At 41.4% G+C, this 21631-nt stretch overlaps 2 protein-coding genes and 1 long non-coding RNA gene across 15 annotated transcripts in view; 1 reads left to right on the top strand and 2 right to left on the bottom strand.

Moving 5' to 3' along the window:
• The window catches only part of Rprd2 (regulation of nuclear pre-mRNA domain containing 2), a 60925-nt gene extending 60152 nt beyond the window's left edge, over window positions 1-773 (bottom strand). For 5 of the 8 annotated variants that reach the window (XM_034500201.2, XM_034500200.2, XM_034500202.2 and 2 more), the window contains exon 1: window positions 1-772. In XM_034500201.2, coding sequence (XP_034356092.1) covers window positions 1-205 — 205 coding nt within the window. In that variant the 5' untranslated portion in view covers window positions 206-772. The other 3 variants (XR_013109955.1, XR_013109954.1, XM_076932929.1) reach the window with 1 other exon arrangement.
• Window positions 328-21631, top strand: part of LOC143442060 (uncharacterized) — a 26805-nt gene continuing 5501 nt past the window's right edge. Inside the window, exons 1-3 of one of the 3 annotated variants that reach the window (XR_013109958.1) lie at window positions 328-423; window positions 17935-18030; window positions 18728-18964. This is a non-coding gene — a long non-coding RNA (uncharacterized LOC143442060). Of the gene's footprint in view, window positions 424-17934; window positions 18031-18727; window positions 20384-21631 lie in introns of those variants that run through there. The other 2 variants (XR_013109959.1, XR_013109957.1) reach the window with 2 other exon arrangements.
• Prpf3 (pre-mRNA processing factor 3) overlaps window positions 10657-21631 on the bottom strand; it is a 24845-nt gene continuing 13870 nt past the window's right edge. For 3 of the 4 annotated variants that reach the window (XM_034500923.2, XM_034500925.2, XM_076932933.1), the window contains 8 exons: window positions 20377-20456; window positions 16662-16805; window positions 15567-15666; window positions 15277-15390; window positions 13939-14057; window positions 13612-13695; window positions 12223-12284; window positions 10657-10999 (listed from right to left, as the gene is read on the bottom strand). In XM_034500923.2, coding sequence (XP_034356814.1) covers window positions 10853-10999; window positions 12223-12284; window positions 13612-13695; window positions 13939-14057; window positions 15277-15390; window positions 15567-15666; window positions 16662-16805; window positions 20377-20456 — 850 coding nt within the window. In that variant the 3' untranslated portion in view covers window positions 10657-10852. Of the gene's footprint in view, window positions 11000-12222; window positions 12285-13601; window positions 13696-13938; window positions 14058-15276; window positions 15391-15566; window positions 15667-16661; window positions 16806-20376; window positions 20457-21631 lie in introns of all 4 variants that reach the window. The other variant, XR_013109956.1, reaches the window with a different exon arrangement.

Consider the following 21631-nt stretch of genomic DNA (forward strand, 5'->3'; position numbering starts at 1 on the left):
ATCTCCGGAGCCACTTCATCCAATGGTAGACGATTGTACTGTGGTGTTTCTTGTTTTCTATACACCAAGACGACAAGCCTTGAATGGATTCCATGGTGTTGGTCACCGACTGGAATTTTCGATCCAACGAAGACTCCAGGGCCCCTGCGGACGAGGCCGACGAGGAGGAGGCCTTACTGCTGCCTCCGCCGCCGCCGGCCGCCATCTTCCCGGTTTGCACAAGCGCCGCTGGTCCTCTGGCGGCGGCGGCGGCGGCGGGAGCGGGCAAAACAATCACTGCGAGTGCGTGAAAGCAGCAGGAGGGGAGGGAGGCCAGGGGGTGGGGATGGTGCACGCGCTAGGCTCTTCTGGAGGTAGGAAGGCTAGCTGCTGGGCACGCTGGCGGCTCCCACACGCTGCAAGGAGGGGCTGCGGGCTGCGAAGGTTTGTCAGTATGGTTCGGGGGTGGTGTTTAGACCAGTAGTCGGGAGAGAGCTACGTAGGAAACAGGGCCCGCGACGCCTTTCAAAACGCCCAGCGCCGAAAACTAATGGTTTTATCCTACGGTCCTCAACTCTCAAGGCCCTTCCCTCATCCCGTTGGCCAAACTCCGGAGAGCCAGGGAGGCCTTGGTACCGAAAACGTAACACTACCCGGCTGTCCCTTCGGTTGCAGAAAGCTTTTCCTTTAGATTCTCTACCACAGAAAAGGCCCAAAGCTACCTAGTCAGAATCTTTTTTTTTTTTTTCTTTGCAACGCAATAGCAGCAATGGAGCAGCAAAAGCATTGCGCACGCGCGCGGAAGCCCCGCCCCTCCGCTTCCTACTCAACCTTGAACGCAGGGGGAGGCGTGATGGAGCTGCAATCTGACCAATCAAGGGAGGGGTCGGAGAAGCGCGCGCAAGAGTCCTCGGCCCGGAACGCGGAGGAGGTGCTGCGTTTATTTGTGCGCCTGCGCGCTAGATGTGCGCGTAGCGGGTTGGGAGGAAAACCTGGGAAGGCAGAAGGAAGGAGCTCAGAAACCTAGGACGTTAATACCCCGCGTCCAGTCCTCCGCCCTGCTTTTGGCCTCATGGCGGGGTTGCTCACTAGGAGCCTTTAGCTCACACTAGGCTGGGAAATGCCCACCGTTCTGTGGCCACTGTTTCTGACAGCTACAGCTGCATTCCCTACCACCCCTCAATCGGGGACCTACGCGCGACAAAATGGCTGGCACCCATCTTGCGGCGTGGTAGAAGATGCGCTTGCGTCAGATCCAGTTAGCCGTCTCTACACACTCCTAGACTAACCGGTGTTACACACCCGACTTCGATGACACTATTCACAGACAGCCGACCACCTGCATTCTAGAAAGAGGGAATAAGAAAATAAAACGAGCTGGGCGGTGGTGGCGCACGCCTTTAATCCCAGCACTTGGGAGGCAGAGGCAGGTGGATTTCTGAGTTCAAGGCCAGCCTGGTCTACAGAGTGAGTTCCAGGACAGCCAGGGCTACACAGAGAAACCCTGTCTCGAAAAAACAAAACAAAACAAAACAAAACAAAAACAAAAAAAAAAAAAAAGAAAGAAAGAAAACGAAAATTTCTCTGAAAAGTTTTCACAGCGAGGAAAGAGTAATTGACAAGATGTGGCTTTTTTGCTCGCTTGTAACGTCACAATTTCCTAATGCGTTATAGTTTACAAGTCTTGAGTATTGGATTTATTAGCATAGCCTCAAATTAACCATTATATCTCATCTGCCTGTGTGAATCTTTTGAGAAGATTTGGATGTTCGTGTATTCCTACTGAACACAGCAATTTCATTTTGATTATGCCAACTCAACAGAAGAGAGATTTGAGGCAAGAAGCTTGTTAAATCATTTAGAATTAATGTCTCTGTGCCAAGAACTGTTTTAGGATTAGGGAAATGATGGCAAAGCAGACAAAAATTCCTCTGACTTGATTTGGTATCAGGACCAAACCACAAGTATGTGTCAGGGAGTAAGGAGTCATAAAGAGGTATGGAATAAGATTAAGGGAGAGATACTGGGTATATAAATAATAGTGTGAACCAGTTTTTAAAAAGCGATACTAGAGAAAAAAAGCAACCAAGCACAAATGAGGTGAGGGGAGAAGAGCTGGCAAAAGAACACAATGTGCTGAGTCCCTAAACCAGGACTGTCAAAACATTTTAGAGGAAGAACAAGGAAGCCAGTGTGACTGGCAGATAATGAGAAAGCCACTAAGACAAGAGGCAGAAGAGGTCAGAAGCAAAGAGGGCTCATGGAGGAAATTGAAAGCCACTGGACCGACGTTGGGTTTGTTTTTTGGTTCTTTTGAGATAAGGTTTCCCTGTATAGCCCTGGCTGTCCTGAATTTTGCTCTGTAGAGTCTGGCGTCCGACTCAAGAGATCCTGTCTACCTGCCTTCCAAGTGCTGAGATTATGCCACCATGCCCGCCTGACTTTGGGTTCTCTTCCTTTCTTCCAAGCTTTGATTTTTATTACTTAAAAAAGCTGCATATTTACTTTGCTTTCTGACTCTGTGCTTGTGCCTTCAACACTTTCACAACGATTTTCTGCTCCTCAGTAAGGAAAGCCCAATTGATCCTGTCATAGACATACTTGGCACACATGGACTCACCATAGGCCCTGTGACGTGCTTCTTTGTCTTAGACAATCTCAAAAGGACTTTAGGTCTCACAGCAGGGCACCCTGCAGTCTGCCTGGCCACACACCACATGCAGAGCACATGCAGATTTAGGTGTTTTCCTAACCTTCTTGGAATAAAGGTAAATGATTCTGTTGCCAGGGGTTCAAGACAGCTACTTTAGTTAGAGGCTGTATTTTAGGAAAGCCTACAATGGTGTGTCAAACACTGGACCATTTTGAGTGCCTCTAAGTGTCCCTGGAAGATTGACTTTGGCTTTCTTTAAAATTTTTACAGCAGTTTTAAAGACTTTAATGACCCCAGAATCAGACAATTTCTCATTCTATGCAGTGAACATTCTGATGAGCTGAACAGAAGTTTGGTATTCCAAATAGAAAAGAGCTGAGGAAAGAAGGAACAACTAAAAGCAGATTGTTTTCAAGTTATTTTTTGTCCCAAAGGTTAAAAGCAGGGCTTCCTTATCATGCCAGCTCAAACTGACCTGCTTGGAGATTTGACTATTAGCTCTTTCCTGGTTTCTTGGGAGATCAAAATAAACACTTGATCACATGGGCTTTTAACATGTGACTCCTTTTTGATTTGGTTGAACAAATATAGCCTTTTGTAAATTCTAACTGTCTTTAAATGAAATAGTAAGCAAACCCTTTTAATCAGGGGAGCATTGCTGGGGTATGTGTGTTTGTCTATGTCTGTGTTCATTTACTCTTGGATGCAAGGGGAGGACTTCACAGGCCTTGCTCTATTTTATTCCTTGTTTTCCCTATGGCCAGCAAGCTGCCACACCTGGCTTGTCTTTTTTGTCTTTTTTTTTGTTTTTTTGTTTTTTTGTTTTTTTGTTTTTTTGTTTTTTTTTTTTTTTGCTTTTTGTTTTTTTAGAAATAGTCTCATTGTATAGACTTGCTTGGCTTGGAAGTGTGTGAACCTGGCTGGCTTCACAGAGATATACTCACCTCTGCCTTCTGTATGATGGGATTTCCTGAATGCTTTGCCATGGCCATTTATAGTCTTAAACATTCCATTTTTCTGTTAGTATAACGATTTCAGAGGTTTCAAAGCAAGCCTGTAGAGCTCAAGAATAGTGTAAACAAAGCACTTTCCATTTTATAAGAAGCAAATTTGAGGTGATGTTTGGTTAGCCTACATGAATACAAGGACAGCAAGGGAATACACCTGATGTATCATCTTATCATCTTTGGTCCTATGAAAAGAGCCAAGGCTCTTTCCTCCCAGGCTCTGCCTTTCCCTCGGAGATAATGTGGTCATGCCAGGGCATCCCCTTCATGTCCTGACTTTCAAGTGCATTACTTATCACAGCGTATGCAATTCTCTCTAGAAAGCCACCTCATGGGAAGAACATTTTGCACACTGTGATATCCATAGTTCATAGTATAGTCACAGTTTTCTTACACATGTTCTCACAAATCTAAATATCTGAATATCAGACTGCTTGGCCAGGCATGGTGGTATATGCCTTTAATCTCAGTACTCAGAAGGCAGAGGCAGATGGATCTTCATGAGTTCGAGGCCAGCCTAGTCTACATAGTGAGTTCCAAAACAGCCAAAGCTGTTGTAAACACAGAAAAACCTTGTCTCAAACAAAGGGAAAATAAAATAAAATCATACTATTGAAATTCAGGTGTTTTCACTGGCAACTGTAATTTCAGTTTTTGGGTTTTTGTTTTGTTTTAATGTAGGAGAGTGACATGCCAGAAGTAGGCATCAGATCACTTTAAAGATAGATGGTCATGAGCTACCATGTGTTGCTGGGAATTGAACTCAGGACCTCTGGAAAAGCAGCCAGTGCTCTTAACCACTGAGCCATCTCTCCAGCCCCCAGGAATCTTTTCAAAACCTCTCCAATTGGTCCTAATAATTAGATGAGTTGGTGCATGTAGAGTGCTTAGAAGTGTTTAACATAGGTGAAGCTTGATCACATGACATGCTTAGAAGCCTATTTAAAAAGAATTTTTCAAGTTGCATATGAGAGAGAGAGAGAGAGAGAGAGAGAGAGAGAGAGAGAGAGAGAGAGAGAGAGAGAGGCCATTGGAGGCAAGGGAAGAAATGGATCTCCAGAAGGTTGTGAGTTGTCTGGTGTGGATGCTAGTAACCAAACTCTAGTCTCAGGAAGTGAAGCCAGTACTCTTAATGGTTAAGCCATCTCCCCTTTCCTGACTCAGCCTTTTTTTTTATTTTTTATTTTTTTATTCCTTGTGTTCTTGGGGGTCAAAACCACAACCTTTCCTAATCTATGCCCCAAGCCCATTTAAATCTTCTGGCTTTATTTTGAAACAGGGTCTCATTTTGTAGCCCTGGCTGTACTGGAACTGTGTGTAGACCACCTCTGTCTCTCAAGGACTGGAATTAAATCTTCGGAACCATACCTTGCCCAGTATGGTTTTTTTGAGACAGGGTTTCTCTGGGTCCTGGCTATATTGGACTTCATTTGTAGATCAGGCTGGCCTAGAATTCAGAGATCTGCCTGCCTCTGCCTCCACAGTGCTGGGGTTAAAGGATAGCCCCTTGGCCTCCATAGTGCTGGGGTTAAAGGATAGCCCCTTGAATCTTAAAACTCATTTCCCTTCCCCTCTTCTCCCACCATTTTCTAAAGGTTTGGCTTAGTAGCTACATTAAGATTTAAATTGAATACCCTAGTTTTTATTGTTTTTTTTTTTTGTTTTTTTTTTTTTTTTTTTAACAACATCTCATGCAGCCTAGGCTGGCCTCAAACTTCTTAGCCCTGGACAACCTTAAATGTCTTCTGAGCCTCACAGACTCCCTAGTACCAGGTTTACAGGCACATACCACACCTGTTTTCCTAGTTTTGAATCCACTCTTTCCCTCTACCTATCAAAACACAGATCCTCTAAATTCTTTAGCGTCAATCTCCTTGCCTTCTGAGACTACCATTATCTTTACAAGATAAGGTGCTTTAGCCAACTAAGCTACGGAACCACCTGACTGCCCATACTGGAGGGTCTGTGTTGTCTCACAGTTTGGGGTTAAACCCCATCACTGCTGGAGGCATAGAGGTGCTGGTTGCATTGCTACTTCTGCAGTCAAGGGCCAGAGGGTGGCATACTGGTGTTCATACTGTTTCCACCTAGCTTCTTTTACTCACTCTGGAACCTCAAAACCATGTGGTGGTGCTGCACATATCCCACACATCTCCCCCTAATAAACCTGGAGATGTCATCACAGACACTCCCAGAGGGGTGTCTTCTGGAAGATGGCAAGCCCAGTCAAGTCGATGATAAAAATTAATCATCACAGCCTCTCAATTCAATGTCTTTGGTTTATACACCAGTACCAGATGCATCCCTAAACTCTCTATTTAGAAATAAAACCAGCTAGGTATATTTGCATGCACACATAATTCCAAGGCTTGAGATACTAAGAAGTCCAGGCCAGCCTAAGCCATAGTGCAAGACTCCCATCTCAAATAATTAACAAACAAAAAAAGTGAGCCAGCAAGATAGCTCAGTGTTTAAAACAGCTCGCCTGAACCTGAATATGTACACAGACACTACAGACACACAAATACAACTTAGAAAGTGTTACTTCTTGTAACCTACCAAGTTAAATACAAGCTTTCTCCATTTACAACCTAGCTTTTCAGTAATAAATACTCTTTTTTTCTTCCTTGGACTCTTAAGGTTTTTTTCAGTTAGCATATTTCAATTTCTAGTAAGAATTATTCTATGTTTTCTTCCATTACTATGCTTGCTTTTTTTTTTTTCAGTGCAGTTCTAGTTTTTTCAGTTCCAAATCCAGAGAATTGAGCTTAAATATTTTACTACTGAACTATACACAAATTTTCCATTTTCTTTCAAGTGAAATTATTTGTATATTTTTATTATCATCAGAAGTATCAATAATCAAACTCAAGTTCTGCCTGGGCTACAGAGTGAGTTTAAAGCCAGCATGAGCAACTTAAGACATTTTCTTAAAATAAAAAGAGGTCTGGGGATATTCCTGCTAAAGTAGTTGCTAGCATGCATGAGGCTTGAGGTTCAATCCTCAATCCCTGATTTTTTCCCAAAAGGACACATCAGTATTACCCAAAGATTGGTAATTGTAAGCCAAGCGGCGCTGGCACACACCTTTAGTCCCAACACTTTGAAGGCAGAAGCAAGTGGATCTCTGAGCTCAAGGCTAGCCTGGTCTACAGAGTGAGTTCCAGGATAGCCAGGGCTACAGAAAAACAGTCCCCTCCCCACCCCCCCAAAGAGCTTATGTGTGGCTGAGGGTGGATGCATGCCCCAGTACACTTGTGAAGGTCAGAGGACACTCTGCAGTTGTTCTGTGTGGATTAAACACATTAGTGATTAACTCCAAGTTACTGATAATGTGTCAGTTTTGCATTAAGAAATCAAATCCCTTTAGGGTCATCTAAGCAAGAGTGAGCCAGATTTGGATTCTTTGCTTCTTGTTCCTTCCTGTCTGCTGAATGAATCTGAATCTGCGCCAGCCTGAAGGCTGGTTTTCAAATGTGTTTCTCTATCTATCCCTAACAAAAGGGCTGTGTTGTCTTTAATGGACAGAATGGAAACTATCACACAGAAAGGAATATAGGACACTTAACAGAAACCTTAAACAGTTTTACAAGGGATTATGTCATTGACTCCAAAGACCCCAACTGACCCAGAGAACATTATACATATTATTATCATCCAATATCCAAATGTTACATTCCAACATTTATGGTAGATATTCATTTTAGAAGATTGCTTTTAATTTCTATTTTTGCTGCTTCCAGCAAACAATGCACAAGCTGTATGGGTCATGGGCATTGAAGAGTGTCTAAGTTTACAGGTACATATTGGCTTAGGATGTAAATATTGATTACATGAAAAATCCAAGGCAAATAAGTTTGATGGTTACAATTTTCTCTTAAAGGTCTTAAGTGACTTCAAGGTGTATCATTAACTCTGGCTGTGAGGACCAGCAAAAGTTCATCTCTTAGAATGTAAGAGATATTTTTATAACATTACACCAACATACTCTCCTTCTATCATGTGTGTCCTGGAATCAAATGGCAGGAGGCCATTTCGTTCTCTTTTAAAAAACAAAACAAACTACAAGGGCTCTATGTAGCCCAGGTTGGACACAAACTAATGATCTTGCCTCAGCTAACTGCTAAGATTACAGATGTGTGCTATCTTGTTTGACTAGGGTTCACTCTGGAACATCCTGTTTGGACAAAAAAATGTGTTATGACATGAATCCTCTTAGCTTTTCATAATTACTAATCTTTATTTTAATTTGCATTTAATTTTATATTTATTTATTAATTTTATTATATGTTTATATATTTATTATTTCCCTTACATAAGTGTTTCCCCGTGTATATGTGCACTGTCAGCATACAGTGCCCATGGAGCTCAGAAGAGAGCATTAGATTCCCTGGAACTGGAGTTAAATATGGTTGTAATCCATCATATATGTGCTAGGAAGTGAACACATGTTCTCTGCAAAAGCAACAAGTGTTAGCCCATAACTAATTTAGTTGGCTACTCACTAAGCCAACTCCTCACTCTCTGATCTTTAGTATTTTAGAATACATTCATTGTACAAAGCAATAGGTTTCATTTAAATACATCCCATGTTGGGCCTGATGGGGTATGGCTGTATTCCCAGCACTCAGGAGGGATACAGAAAGATCTCGAGTTCTAGGCCAGAAAACAACAAACACAAACAGGAGAGGCTGTAATAGTTTTTTCCGAGGCCTTGTGTTTTTTCATATTTACTTTACAGGTCCTCATAGGACTCTCCCCTGTAGCAGTGTTGGTGCTCTACTGGCATTTCTGTTACATCCTCAGTAAGCAACATGAAGTGGTAGGACAGGTACAGGCAGTTCTGTACTCAACCAAAGGGACCATCACATAGTCAGATTCTGAGATAAGGAGAATTTATGCATCTTTAAAAAACATTTATTTTATGTATGAGTGTTCTATCTCATAGAACCTACATGCCAGAAGAGGGCACCAGATCTCATTATGGATGGTTGTGAGCCACTATGTGGTTGTTGAGGATTGAACTCAGGACCACTGGAAGAGCAGCCAGTGCTCTTAACTGCTGAGCCATCTCTCCAGCCCCATATTGTTTTTGTTTTTTTTTTTTTTTTTTAAATCAGGTCTCACTGTATAGCTCTGGCTAGCTTTGAACTCATAAAATCCTCCTACTTCTCTCTCCTGAGTACTGGGATTAAAGGCATGTTACCACATCCAGGTCTTTTCATTTATTTTGAAACAGGGTCTTACTTTGTAGTCTTGGCTGGCCTAGAACTCTATGTAGATCAGGTTGGTCTTGAACTCAGATCCACCTAATTCTGCTTCCCAAGTACTGGAATTAAGGGTATGTGTCCCATCTGGCTCTCCCCTTGTATCCTTTATGAGATATGGCTCTCTCTCTCTTTCAAGATAGGGTTTCTGTATATAGCCTTAGCCATCCTGGAACTCACTCTGTAGATGAAGCAGAGTTATCATGCATCATAGGTCAGACTTGACCTATCTAGGTCAAGGATCATCCTGAACTCTTGATCCTCCTGTCTGTATTTCCAGAGTTGAGATTACAGGTGTATAACACATATTTATGTGGTGCTAGATGTTAAACTCAAAACTATACATTCAGAATTTTGCAGAGCTACATTCCCAGTCCACACCTTTTGGAAAAGGATTTGATGGGTTTAAGAATATAGCTACATCTATCATGGGGGGTGGGATTTGTAATAAGACAGACAATGGGCTAAGTCTTCTCTTGTAGACAAGGCCTTATGAACCCCGAGTTACCCTCAAATTCTGCTGCTCTTGCCACTTGTGAACCAAGTGCTGGATATTCAGGTGTGCACAACAATGCACGGCAAAGTGGCCTACGTTGTGTGTGTGTGTGTGTGTATTTGAAGGAGTATTCTGGTTCAAATGAGAAATACCTACATGGGTTTATGCATTTGAACATTTGAACTTTAAGTAGTAGCACTGTTGCAGAGGGGTGGGGTGGGGGCAGCAGCAGCTATGAAATCTTTAGGGTTTGGAGCTTTGCAGATGGAAGACTGTCACCGGGGGCCAGCCTTGAGGGTTTTAGCTTTACCCCACTCCCTTCAGACTTCCCTGCTTCCTATGTGCAGGTGGAATGTGATCAACCAGCTTCTTGTTCTATCTGTTGCCAGGCCTTTCTTAACACACAACTCCTTTGGGACCATGAATCAACAAGGACACATCAACAAAAAAGTAACTAATACGAGGGGTGTTTGAGATAGCCCAGACTGTCCTGAAGTCAGTCTGTCCAAATTCAACACTAAAGTTACAGGGATCTATCTGCTTGATGTAGCTTCCTTAGTACTGACATTACAGACCCTCACAAACCACTATGTCTGACTCCCAGGCTCCTCACCACCTGCCAAAGACAAAACGTTAGGCTAGAGATTGGGAATGAACTCAGCAGGTACAGTGCTTGCCTAGTATGTACCAACTCCTGAGTTCAATATCCCTAACACAGAGAAAAACTGTCATCCCAGTAGGTGGGAGATGAAGTGAGGGTAAGAAGCTCAAGGGAACCCTGAACATAGCAAGTTTGAGGCTGATCTACGTTACATGACATCCTATCTTAAAAATCTTCTTAAAAGTTTATTTAGCACATCACTGAAAGGAGTCACATGGCATCACCAACAGATCCACCGGTGAAAATTGAACTTAATTACTGGTTCCTATCTTAGTTTACAAACTGATGCCCTTGGACAGTATGTAGTCATTTCAATCAAAATAGCCATACCCATTTGAAAAACTTCCTAGGACCTGACCTAAAGAAACCAACATATGACCTTGTTACTATAGCTATGATGGCTAAGAAATACACACTTCATTTGGCCACTCATCCCACAAACACTTAATACCACCTTCTGACTTACTAGCTCCAGAAAACTAATAATTTGCTTAAAAGTCAGATATTTATAGACTTCAACTGCTAGAATCCTAGGAATGGAAAAATCACCACAGAACCAAATTCTAATATCTATGACCATATGAAAAATATACTAATTTTAAAAATAACTCTTTAATCATATGCACATACAGGATGAAGGGTAGCACCAGGCTGAAACTTGGTAGTCTCTTTGCTCCCGTATCGGCCTGGCACAGTTCTGAGACCACACGCACAGTGGGGTATGGTTGGGAAATAGAGTGAGAAGACGGAAGAGACAAAGGCAAAGAAGACACAAGGCTAGCAGTAGTCTCAGTCAGTAGACTCCAGCACAGATTCACTCAGTGCAAGGTCCCAGTAGTGCTCAGCGCCATGCTTTTTGAAATGCTCTCGAGCCATGTTCTCTGTAGGGCACTGTTTAAACTTCATCTCTCCAAAGCTCCGGTCTTTGGCCGTACCCTAGGTAAGAAGCAAAAGTTGTATTTACTTATTTTAAAAGAATAACTTATTATTTAGCCTTCACTCCCTTTGAATTAGAACTCCTACCTCAACATCTTAATGTACCACAATGTCCTGGAGACAGAATTATAATCAGCTTTCTAATTCACCCTATCCAGTGCTGGGAGCTGAACCAGAGCCTCATTCATGTCAGGCAAGCACTCTAACAGCACAACTTACTTAGACAAGACATAACACTCTTTTAAAAGACTAGTAACATTTGTGCAGCAACATTCCTAGCTGAAATGTGATTCTATGATAGTTATAACCCCACATCTTAGATATTTGCATGATTATATATAAGGAGTTCCACACTGAGTAACAGCATCAGCCTTAAGAAGTCTTTTTTTCTTTTTTAAGATTAAAAAAAAATTAATTATGAGCTAGAAAGATGACTCAGGAATTAAGAGCAACTACTGTTCTTACAGAGGACCCAGGTTGGTTCTAAGCACCCACATGGTGACTCACAACCATCTGTACCAGTTCTGAGGGATCTGACACCCTCTTTTGGCTTCTATGAGCATTAAGGCATGTATGTGATATAGATACATATATACATACAAGCAAAGGACTCATACACAAAAATAAATCTTTTAAAAATTGAATAAAAATGTGTTCATGTGAGTGCAGGTATCTGTCAAGGCCACAGCACCAGATCCCCTAGAGCGGGAGTTACAGGAGGTAAGCTCTGCCAAACTGAGTAAGGGAGTTGAATTTGGGCCTGCTTTAATGTATTCTCAATACCACCAACACCAGGTAGATCAAATAACACCCATATTGTATATAGAGATAAGGCAATGAAACTCGACACTGTCTGGTTGGGATGGAATAGCGGACACACTGGCAGTGTCCTATTTTGCCGCAGAGCTGAAGATCCAGCTCAGACTCTAATTCAGTTAGATGAGCGTTCATCATCATCACAGGCTCTCGCCCACCCGACGACACCAGACTCTTCCATCTACTAGTGCATGCCTTACTATCCCCAGAGCAAAACCAGGTATTTACTCCCCTCTCCCATGAGGCCTGGAAATACTGACTTCCAGCTGGGAATGTGTGCTCCTAATACCATTATTTCCCATACTCTTTCCAGTTGGTATATCCTAAAGACCAGTTGCTCAAACTCGCTCTGGTCACTGCAGCCGACTTCCTACTGCAGCCTCTCAGCCTCTCACAAGGACACTGACCTCCCACACTAGCACACATTTGTTAGTTTTCTTCACAGCTTCTTCATCAGATTCCTCATCATCTGGAAAAGACAAAACAAGCTCAATATTTGTTTTATTTTTTAGACAAGTTTTCACTACATAGACCAGCCTGGCCTCCAACTTAGCAAAATCTGTCTACCTTCACCTCCCAAGTGCTGGGTTAATGGCACATGCCACAAAAACAAACACCCACGTGTTTATTGATTGGTTGAGATATGGCTTTACCCTGTGCCTCAGGCCTAGCTTCAATTTGAGACCATTCTCCTGACTCAGCCTATTGAGAGCTGGGATTACAAGCTTCAGTAACCACATCCCACTAAATGTACCTGTGCCCCATACCCTGTCCCTCAGTGTCCAGGATCTTGAACATGGTAGACAAATGCTTCACTACTAAACTTTAGTGCTAGCTCCAAAGTTATCTTTCCTATGGCTGAGCATGATGGCCTATGCCTTCAATCCTAGCACTTGGCAAAGGAAGGTAGACCTCTGTTGAGTGGAAAACCAGCTAGGTCTAGAAAATAGTTTCAGATCAGCCAGGACTACATAGTGAGACCTTGTCTCAAAACAACAAAACCCAAAGTATCCTTTCCTGATTAAAGCAGAAAGCTGTTGTTGATGTGAAAATCTGTTTTTTTATACATTCAATACTCTTTTGGGCCGGGTGTGTGTGTGTGGGGAGGTGAGGGAGGCAGGGACTCTATATGTAGTTCATATCTGCTTTAAACTGGCATGTGCCCTCAGTTGGTTTCGAACCCATGATCTTCCTACTTCCATTTTCTGAGTGCTGGGGTTAAGGGTGGATATTACTAGTCTGGAGTGATTAAAAATAAATATCAACTTTTTTTTTGAGACTTGTGTGGCCTAGGCTGCTTTAAAATTGCTGCATAGCGCAAGATGCCCTCAAACTCCTAGATTACAGATGTGAACTACCATGACGTAGCTAACAAGAAACTTAATTAAAGAATAATACAGGATAGATACTATATACATGACTGCATAGTTTGCTGACTTTAAATATAGTCTTGCAACCAGAACTTACAACCAAGACACAGAGGAAAGCTAGCTGGGAGAACATTCTGAAAGGATACATGTAGCAGTGCTGTCTAAGTCAGCCTAGCTGGGCAGGGTGGCACATATCTTTAATCTCAGCCCTTAGAAAGTACAGGCAGCTGGGCCTTATGAATTCAAGGCCAGCCAGTGCCATACAGTGAGACCCTGTCTCACACAAACCAAACCAAACCAAACCAAACCAAGTCTGTCTAAAATCCTTGAACACTAGACTATCCCAGGAAGGGTGAAAGAAGAACAGACAGAACTATCACCCCCGCCCCCAGCTCTCCCACTGAATCCCTTCTAACCCCAATTCACCATCTCCCTTCGTGTTAGATGTCTGCTCATCCCACTTTATCCGATGTAGCATGAGACGCTTAAATTTCTTCTGGGCTTTGGGGCCTGGAAAGAGAATTTTGAGACTTAGAAAGATGACACAGTAGAAAGTACCTCTGAGCCCATCTAATACTCAGATAGTACTGGGAAGGTGAACTGACCCCAGGACCATAGTACAGACTTCTACTGCAGACACACAGAAACGGAAGCAGAACATCAAGTTTCACAAACATCTCTCCCTTCTCCCCACCATGCCCAATCACTTTAGGGCTCGGGTTTTCTAGTGTTTCCCTCACCCTTCGCACTCACCCCCTTCCACCACCACCACGTTGACATCCTTGTGTAGCACCACCACCCCTGTCAGGTACAGCTGCCCAGCATTGGCCTCAATCTTGAACTTCTTGGCTGGATTGCTCAAATTTCGAACTCTGGAGGAGGGAAATTTTAGTTATGTCTTCAGTTTTACCATTAGAAGATGTCTGAATGGAATGGCAAATATAGAAGATCTAAAAATCAAGACCTCTGGAACACAGTTACATTTATATTCTCTTGTAAATACATTTCTATTTTATTTTTTAAAGACAAGGTCATTATGTACTCTGGCTGGCCTAGAACTCACTGCATAGACCAAGCTAGCCTTGAACTCAAGATTTGCCTGCCTCTGCCTCCTAAGTGCTGCTGGTCTTAAACTTCTTCATAGTAAGTAGTTAGAATTTTCTCTATGAATGAAGGAGAGATACTTACTATCATCCAAAAATATTTATTTATAAGCTCAGTGTTCCAGAAGGTAGAAAAGCTTTAAATTCTGTTGCCTCTAGATTCCTATAGTGTAGAAGCCATATATTCATAAAGCTGTCTAAACAGAAACATCAAAAACTGTAAATAGTAATTACCTATAGAAAGTGTCTTAAGAGATCAGAGAATAGGGAGGGGACTCTTTCAGAAAGTGCTCCTCTATATTATTAGAATTTGTCTTGTTTTCCAGTTTGGAATAGCTAAAAACTTGCTATGTGGCCCAGGTTTAACCTCAAACTCAGAACTGTCCTGTTCCTCCTACGTGCTGGAATAATAGGCATGCATCATCCCGTCTGGTCCAAAAATTTTAATCTGAATAAACAATAGTTTTATAATAAGATGCCACTTCTGATAAAGAACTAGTTAGTAGAAATAAGCATATCTAAAAAGTAGAAAGCACATATAAACTTAACCTAGAAAGATAAAATGAAGACATTACATTAATACAAAAGTAAAAATTATATTTCCAGAGTACAAGTATATTCTGGAGTGTGGATCAAAGGCCTATTACTACAGAATATCAGGATAAAGACAGGGTAATAAAAAACAAAACAAAACAGTGCTTTCTAGAGAAATGAGGTCTTCATCACAAAAGAAGAGTAATGTGGTAGGTATGCTTAAGGCCACAGTGACTTTGCCCTAAGCACTGGGAAGATATTGAGAATGTAGGTGCAAGGAGGGCATGATGGACTGACCACACCTTTAATCCCAGAACCAGGGAGGCAGAGGCAGGTAGATCTCTGAGTTTGAGGCTAGCCTGGTCTACTTAGTGAATTCCAGGATAGCTGAGACTAGGTAGAGAGACACTGTTTCAAAAAAGAAACAGGGACAGCTGCCTATGTGGACACCTACCTATATACAGATATGTGCACCCCTTGTGAAATGTCTTCTTTAAGCTTTTTAATTTTCTTGACCTTTCTCTGTTCTGCTGTAAGTTTTCGGGCAGCGTTGGCTTCTTCATGCGCTCTGTCGTGACAGGAAGGACATCCACAAGTGAGAAAGGCATTGCCGATCAGAGGCAGGGCTAAGGGAAAGAGAGAGCAACAGAGGACTCTCCCCTCCCTCCAATACCAACCCCAGGAGGGTCTGGAAAGGTAGTGTCCTGGGCTCTGCCCTATGCCACCCCACCACACCCCACTTACTTCTGTCTCTTTGCCATCTGAGCTCTGACGTGGGCTTCTACCTTTGTAGGGTCTTGAACTGCTTCTGTTCCTAATACTCGCATTAAATTTGAGATTCTCACTACAATGGAAAGAAAGCAGCAATCAATCTCCTAATCCATCCCTCCCTCCCTCCCTCCCTCCCTCCCTCTCTCTCTCTCTCTCTCTCTCTCTCTTTGGTTTTTTTGAGACAGGGTTTCTCTGTGTAGACCAGGCTGGTCTGGAACTCAGAAATCTGCCTGCCTCTGCCTCCCAAGTGCTGGGATTAAAGGCATGTGCCGCCACCACCCAGCAATCTCCTAATCTCTTAAATTACTTCTCTAGCTAGGACAACCTACTATCTATATATGCTATTCTAGGTATATCCCCCAAATATATATGTATTTATGAAGACAATAATTGTAGTATTTGTAGAGTTTATTTATTTATTTTTAATGCTCATGAATGAGAAATGAGAAATAAGAAATTAAGTCTTATGGTTTTTATAAGTATACTGAATTTTTTAGATAACTTGAACTCCCTATAAAAGTAGAGTTAACTGGATAAAATTTTCAATGTAGGAATTATTGTAAAAAGTGAATTTTGGGCCGGGCGGTGGTGGCGCATGCCTTTAATCCCAGCACTTGGGAGGCAGAGGCAGGCGGATTTTTGAGTTTGAGGCCAGCCTGGTCTACAGAGTGAGTTCCAGGACAGCCAGGGCTATACAGAGAAATCCTGTCTCGAAAAACCAAAAAAAAAAAAAAAAAAAAAAAAAAAAAAAAAAGTGAATTTTGAGCAGAGATTTGAAATAAACAGAGCTTGAGAGCAGGGAAAAAAACAACAACCATCAACAACAAAAAATTATTACAAACAAGCTCTAAATGACTTCTATAATGAGTGTTCTAGAATGTGTTGTTCTGCCATAAGAAAACAGCGCAGGTAAAAGAAATTCTGTAAATGATTTAGAAAAACAAACAAAAACCATCAAAGACATTAAAGTGCCTTTATAAGACAGACAGACAGACAGACAGACAGACAGACTCACTCACTCACTCACTCACTCACTCACTCACTCACTCCGTGGTAGCAGGCACATACCTTTGGGCTCTGGAGGAGGTGTCAGGCCTAGCCTGACTTTTTCCTGTAGCTCTTTCTGTGCTTCCCTCCTTGTTTGCCTCCGAAGTTTCTTCTGCTCCTTCTTTGTAAGATATACCCCAAGGGTAACTGGTGTATCATTGTCAACTGTCAAAAAAAAAAAAAAAGTTACCAAAGCATAAATTATAGAGGCATTTAGGTGAGTATCCATCACTTAGAAAAAACTAGAATCTGAGGGAGGATGTTGAGAGATAGTCATGCTTTATAGCCCAGACTGGCCTTGAACTCAAAGTCCTATTGCTTCCACCTCAAAACTGCTGGAATTCTAGGTATCCACTAACTGTGTTTGACCTATTTGTTATTTTTAAGTGGTGAGAGGGATAATATGATTATTTTTTACTAAGTGAAAGTATTATTGCTCATAAATGTTTTTTTTTTTTCTTTAAGAAGTTGGACACTTTCAGCAAATGCAATGTGCAAATAGCAGCAGGGAATAAGAATTTGAGGAAGTAAAAGAATCTAGAATTCCACTCTGGTCCCACCTCCCATACTTTGCTGCTTCCATGGAATACAATTTGAAATTCCCTAACCTATATAACAATGAATTCTGTGTTGACAAAGAGCTATGCTAACTACTGCCTCAACTTCAATACTAAAAAATGAGGAAAATTCTCTGGAAGGAGCTGGCTGGAGAAATGGTTCAGTGGTTAAGAATACTTATTGCTCTTCCAGAGAACCAAATTCAATTCCAATATTTACATAGGCAGTTCATAAATGTCTCTAAATTCTAGTTCTAGGAGATTTGACTTCCAAAAGCATCTATATACGTGTGTGTTTGGCATACACCCATATACATGCACATTGCCCAACTCCCCATAAACACCTAAATAAAAGTAAATTTATTATTTAAAAAATTGTACACTGCTCTTGCAGAGGACCGAACTTTGGCATATAGTACCCACACTAGGTGGCTCACAAACAACCACCTGTCGATCCAGCTTCTGATCACTAAGGGCATCTGCTCATACACACACACATATAACCCCCAGACACATACACACATAGATTCTTAGTATTAAACCTTCACTAGCACCTCACTCTAACTGAACCAATGGGCTTGATAGTAAAATAAAACTTAAAAAAAAAAAATCCCCAATACTTTTAAAGCATGTTTACTTGATAATTAAAAAAAAATCCCATATTCCTTTGATACATACTTATAACAGTTAAATAGAATCTAATTAAGCCTAATTCCTGTTTTTAATTTATATTATAGGCTGAATGTCCCTAATCTAAAAACCTAAGATCTGCGATACTCCAAAATCCAAAATGATTTTTTGAAGAGGATCTCATGTATCCTGTCTGGAATTCAGTATGTATTTGAATTTGGTATATGAGGATGACCTTGCACTTCCAATATCCCTGTCTCTATGCTTCTTGAATGCTGACATTAAAAGTATATGGCACCACACTTGGTTTATGTAGGGCTGGGATCCAACCTAGGGGTTAATGCATGTTAGACAAGTATTCTACCAACCAAGTTATATTCCCAGTTTCAGAAATCCAGGAAGCTTTTCAAATTTAACTTGCTTTGTATGTGTGGTGTGCAGGCATACATGTATATCCACATGTGTGTGCCTGAGTGTATGTGGACCAGGGGCTAATTGGTGTCCTCCTTGAGCGTTCTCCACTTTGTGCACTGAGGCAGGATGCTTGCTCTAGGGATTGTCTCTCACACCTGTGTGGCAAGTTCTTTATCTGATGAGCCACCCCATCTCTTGAAATTAAAACTTTTTGACTGTTATATTTTCAAATTCTCACATGAGAAATGCTCAAATGCTATGAAAATGTCTCAAAGACTGAAAAAGCAGCATCTGAAACACTTCTGTCCCAAGCATTTCAGACAAAGGATGTCTGACCTTTATTTCAAGGTCTCAATATATTCTTCTGAACTTATTGCAACTATGGCCAAGTGAATTTGTCACTATGGCATTATCTCAGTTCATCCCGAGGGAAAGTATTAAAATCTCTTAGGATCTACATATCTCTCTTTTGTTTGTTTGAAACAGGTTTTATGACCCCAAGTTGGCTTCAAACTTAGAAGTGATTTATCTATATCTACTTCCTGACGCTAGGATTACGAGACCATGCATCATTATGCTCCACCAGTAAGCATATAACCTTTAAAGAAGGCATATCAGCTGTTCTATGTGAAAATTCTTAAAGTTCTAAGTGACTTACTACAGAAAACAGACCTACAACTACAACCTCTGCTGTCTCTATCTTCAAGTATATATGGTAGTCAAGTAAGCAAAATTTTTTCTCCTTTTGAGACAGAGTCTTCATTTGTATCCCATGCTACACTGAACCACGAACCACAATTCCCCAAAGTGCCAGGGTTACAAACGTAGTAACACAACCAGTTAAACCACCTATCTCTTTTGACCAAACTAACAGACTTTACTATAAAAGAAAATTTAAAAATTAAAAAAAAAAAAAAAACCAAAACCAAACCAAAACAAACAAACAAACAAACAAAAAAAAAACCCAAAGACTGAATAAAGTCAAAGATCACAAATGGGGGCCAGCAACATGTGACTTGCACACACATGGGGTGCCATTGCTAGGAGAATTTTACCAAGAAATTCTGGTGATTTGGAGAAGTGAGCGAATTAGCACACATCTTCCATTTATCAGTGTCTCAGGCTAGAGACCTTTGTGTTTCCAACAGACGCATCACTTCACAAACCCTTACCCCACCCAGACACAGGAACAAATAGCTTATATTTCATAACAAATAGCATAAGTAATACAGTGGCACCTCTGTTGGGCACCCAAAGAGTTAGCTAGATTTTGTTGCTTTACTTCTAACAATGCTAAAGGAAGCCAGAACATGAAAAACAACAAAATAGACTGGGGCGTGGGGGCGAGCATCGGAGAAGAACTCGAAAGGTGGGTACTCCTTTAATCCCAACTCAGGAGGCAGAAGCAGGAGGATCTCTAAAAGCTCCAGCCTGGTCTCTAGAGTGAGACCCTTTCTCAAAATAAACAAATAATATACTAAAATAAATAAAAATTAAGAGCAAAAACAAAAGTTTTTGGTGGTGGTGAAATTAGCATTACAAAAAGTTCAGCTTGTAACATTCACAAATTAATGATCTCAATGTTGCCCAGGCCGGTCGGTGGTGGCGCACACCTTTAATCCCAGCACTTGGGAGGCAGAGGCAGGTGGATTTCTGAGTTCGAGGCCAGCCTGGTCTACAGAGTGAGTTCCAGGACAGCCAGGGCTACAAAGAGAAACCCTGTCTCGGAAAAAAAAAAACAAAACCAAAACAAAAAAAAACCAAAACAAAAACAAACAAACAAACAAACAAAAACAAAACAAAAGTTGCCCAGTAGCCACTGGCTAGCTCTACCATTTAACTTAATTAAAACTTAAAATACAAAGGGCTGGAGAGATGGCTGGAGAAAATTGGCTCCTCTTCCAGAGGACCATGGTTCAATTCCCAGCACCCACATGGCAGCTCAAAATTGTCTGCAATTCCAGTTCTAGGGAATTTGACACCCTCACATAGACATACATGCAGGCAAAACACCAATGCAAATAAAAAAAAAAATCACATATGGCTATAGGTTGGAAAGCACAGGAAGAGAGCTCATGCATTCTGTGGCTAATGCTGCATGTTCTAGAACCTTAGTTGGATAATCTGTACATTACCTGGAGGATTAAGCTGGGCTGGATGTTCAACAAGATTTGTGATTCCAAAATAATCTTCTCTCTTGGGATTTTCCTCTGTACTAAAATTGGAGGAAGAAGAGAAAACAAGATATGTGGGTAGAGATGATACCAAGAATAGCCTAGAAAACAAACAAACAAACAAACAAACAAACAAAAAACAGTCTAGAAACACATTGAAAAAATATCCATCCTCGGGCTGGAGAGATGGCTAGGTGGTTAAGAGCACTCCGGAGATCCTGAGTTCAATTCCCAGCAACCACGTGGTGGCTCACAACCATCTGTAACGGGATCTGGTGACCTCTTATGGTGTGTCTGAATCAGTTTCAGTGTACTCACATAAAATAAGTAAATTATAATAAAAAAAAAAAAGAAAGAAAGAAAGAAAGAAAGAAAGAAAAAGAAAAAATATCCATTCTCTTTGTGTTCCACTGTATTTATTATGTACTACCTATACCATGAACTTAGGTTACACATAATTTATTTTCTTTCTTTCTTCCTCTTTCTTTTCTTCCTTTCCTTTTTTTTTTTTTTTAAAAAAGATTTATGTGTATGTGAGTACACTGTCACTCTCTTCAGACACATACTAGAAGAGGGTATCAGATCCCATTACAGATGGCTATGAGCCACCATGTTGCTGGGAATTGAACTCAGGACCTCTGGTAGAGCAGTCAGTGCTCTTAACCAATGAGCCATCTCTCCAGACCTACACATAATTTTCAAAACAAAAAAATGGGATCTCATAAAAGTTGCACATGTTGGGGCTAAGAACTCGGTGGCTAAGAACACTGGCTGTTCTTCCAGAGGATTCAGGTTCAATTTCCAGCAATCACATGGCAGATCACAGCTGTCTGTAACTCTAGTTCTAGACCCACCAAACTCCAGTTCTAGCAGATCCACCATCCTCATACAGACATAGATATGAACAACAAATGTACATGAAGTAAAAATAAATAAGTAAAAAAAAAAAGTTGCACATCTTCTGTATACTAGCCATTCCCAATCTTAGTATCAGCCTCAGTATCCCCGATGGGCAGCCTGTTTTCTTCTTTTGATTAATTTTTATTTTATGTGTACTGGTGCTTTGCCTGCATATTTGTCTGTGTACAGTTGCCAGATTCCGCCTCACACAAATCCCTGGAACTGGAGTTAAAAACAATTGTGAGCTGTCATGTGAGTGCTGGGAATTGAGCCTGGGTCCTCTGGAAGAGCAGTCAGTGCTCTTAACCACTGAGCC

The sequence above is a fragment of the Arvicanthis niloticus genome, chromosome 4 (genome assembly GCF_011762505.2).
Source record: "Arvicanthis niloticus isolate mArvNil1 chromosome 4, mArvNil1.pat.X, whole genome shotgun sequence".
NCBI classification, from domain to species: Eukaryota; Metazoa; Chordata; class Mammalia; order Rodentia; family Muridae; genus Arvicanthis; species Arvicanthis niloticus.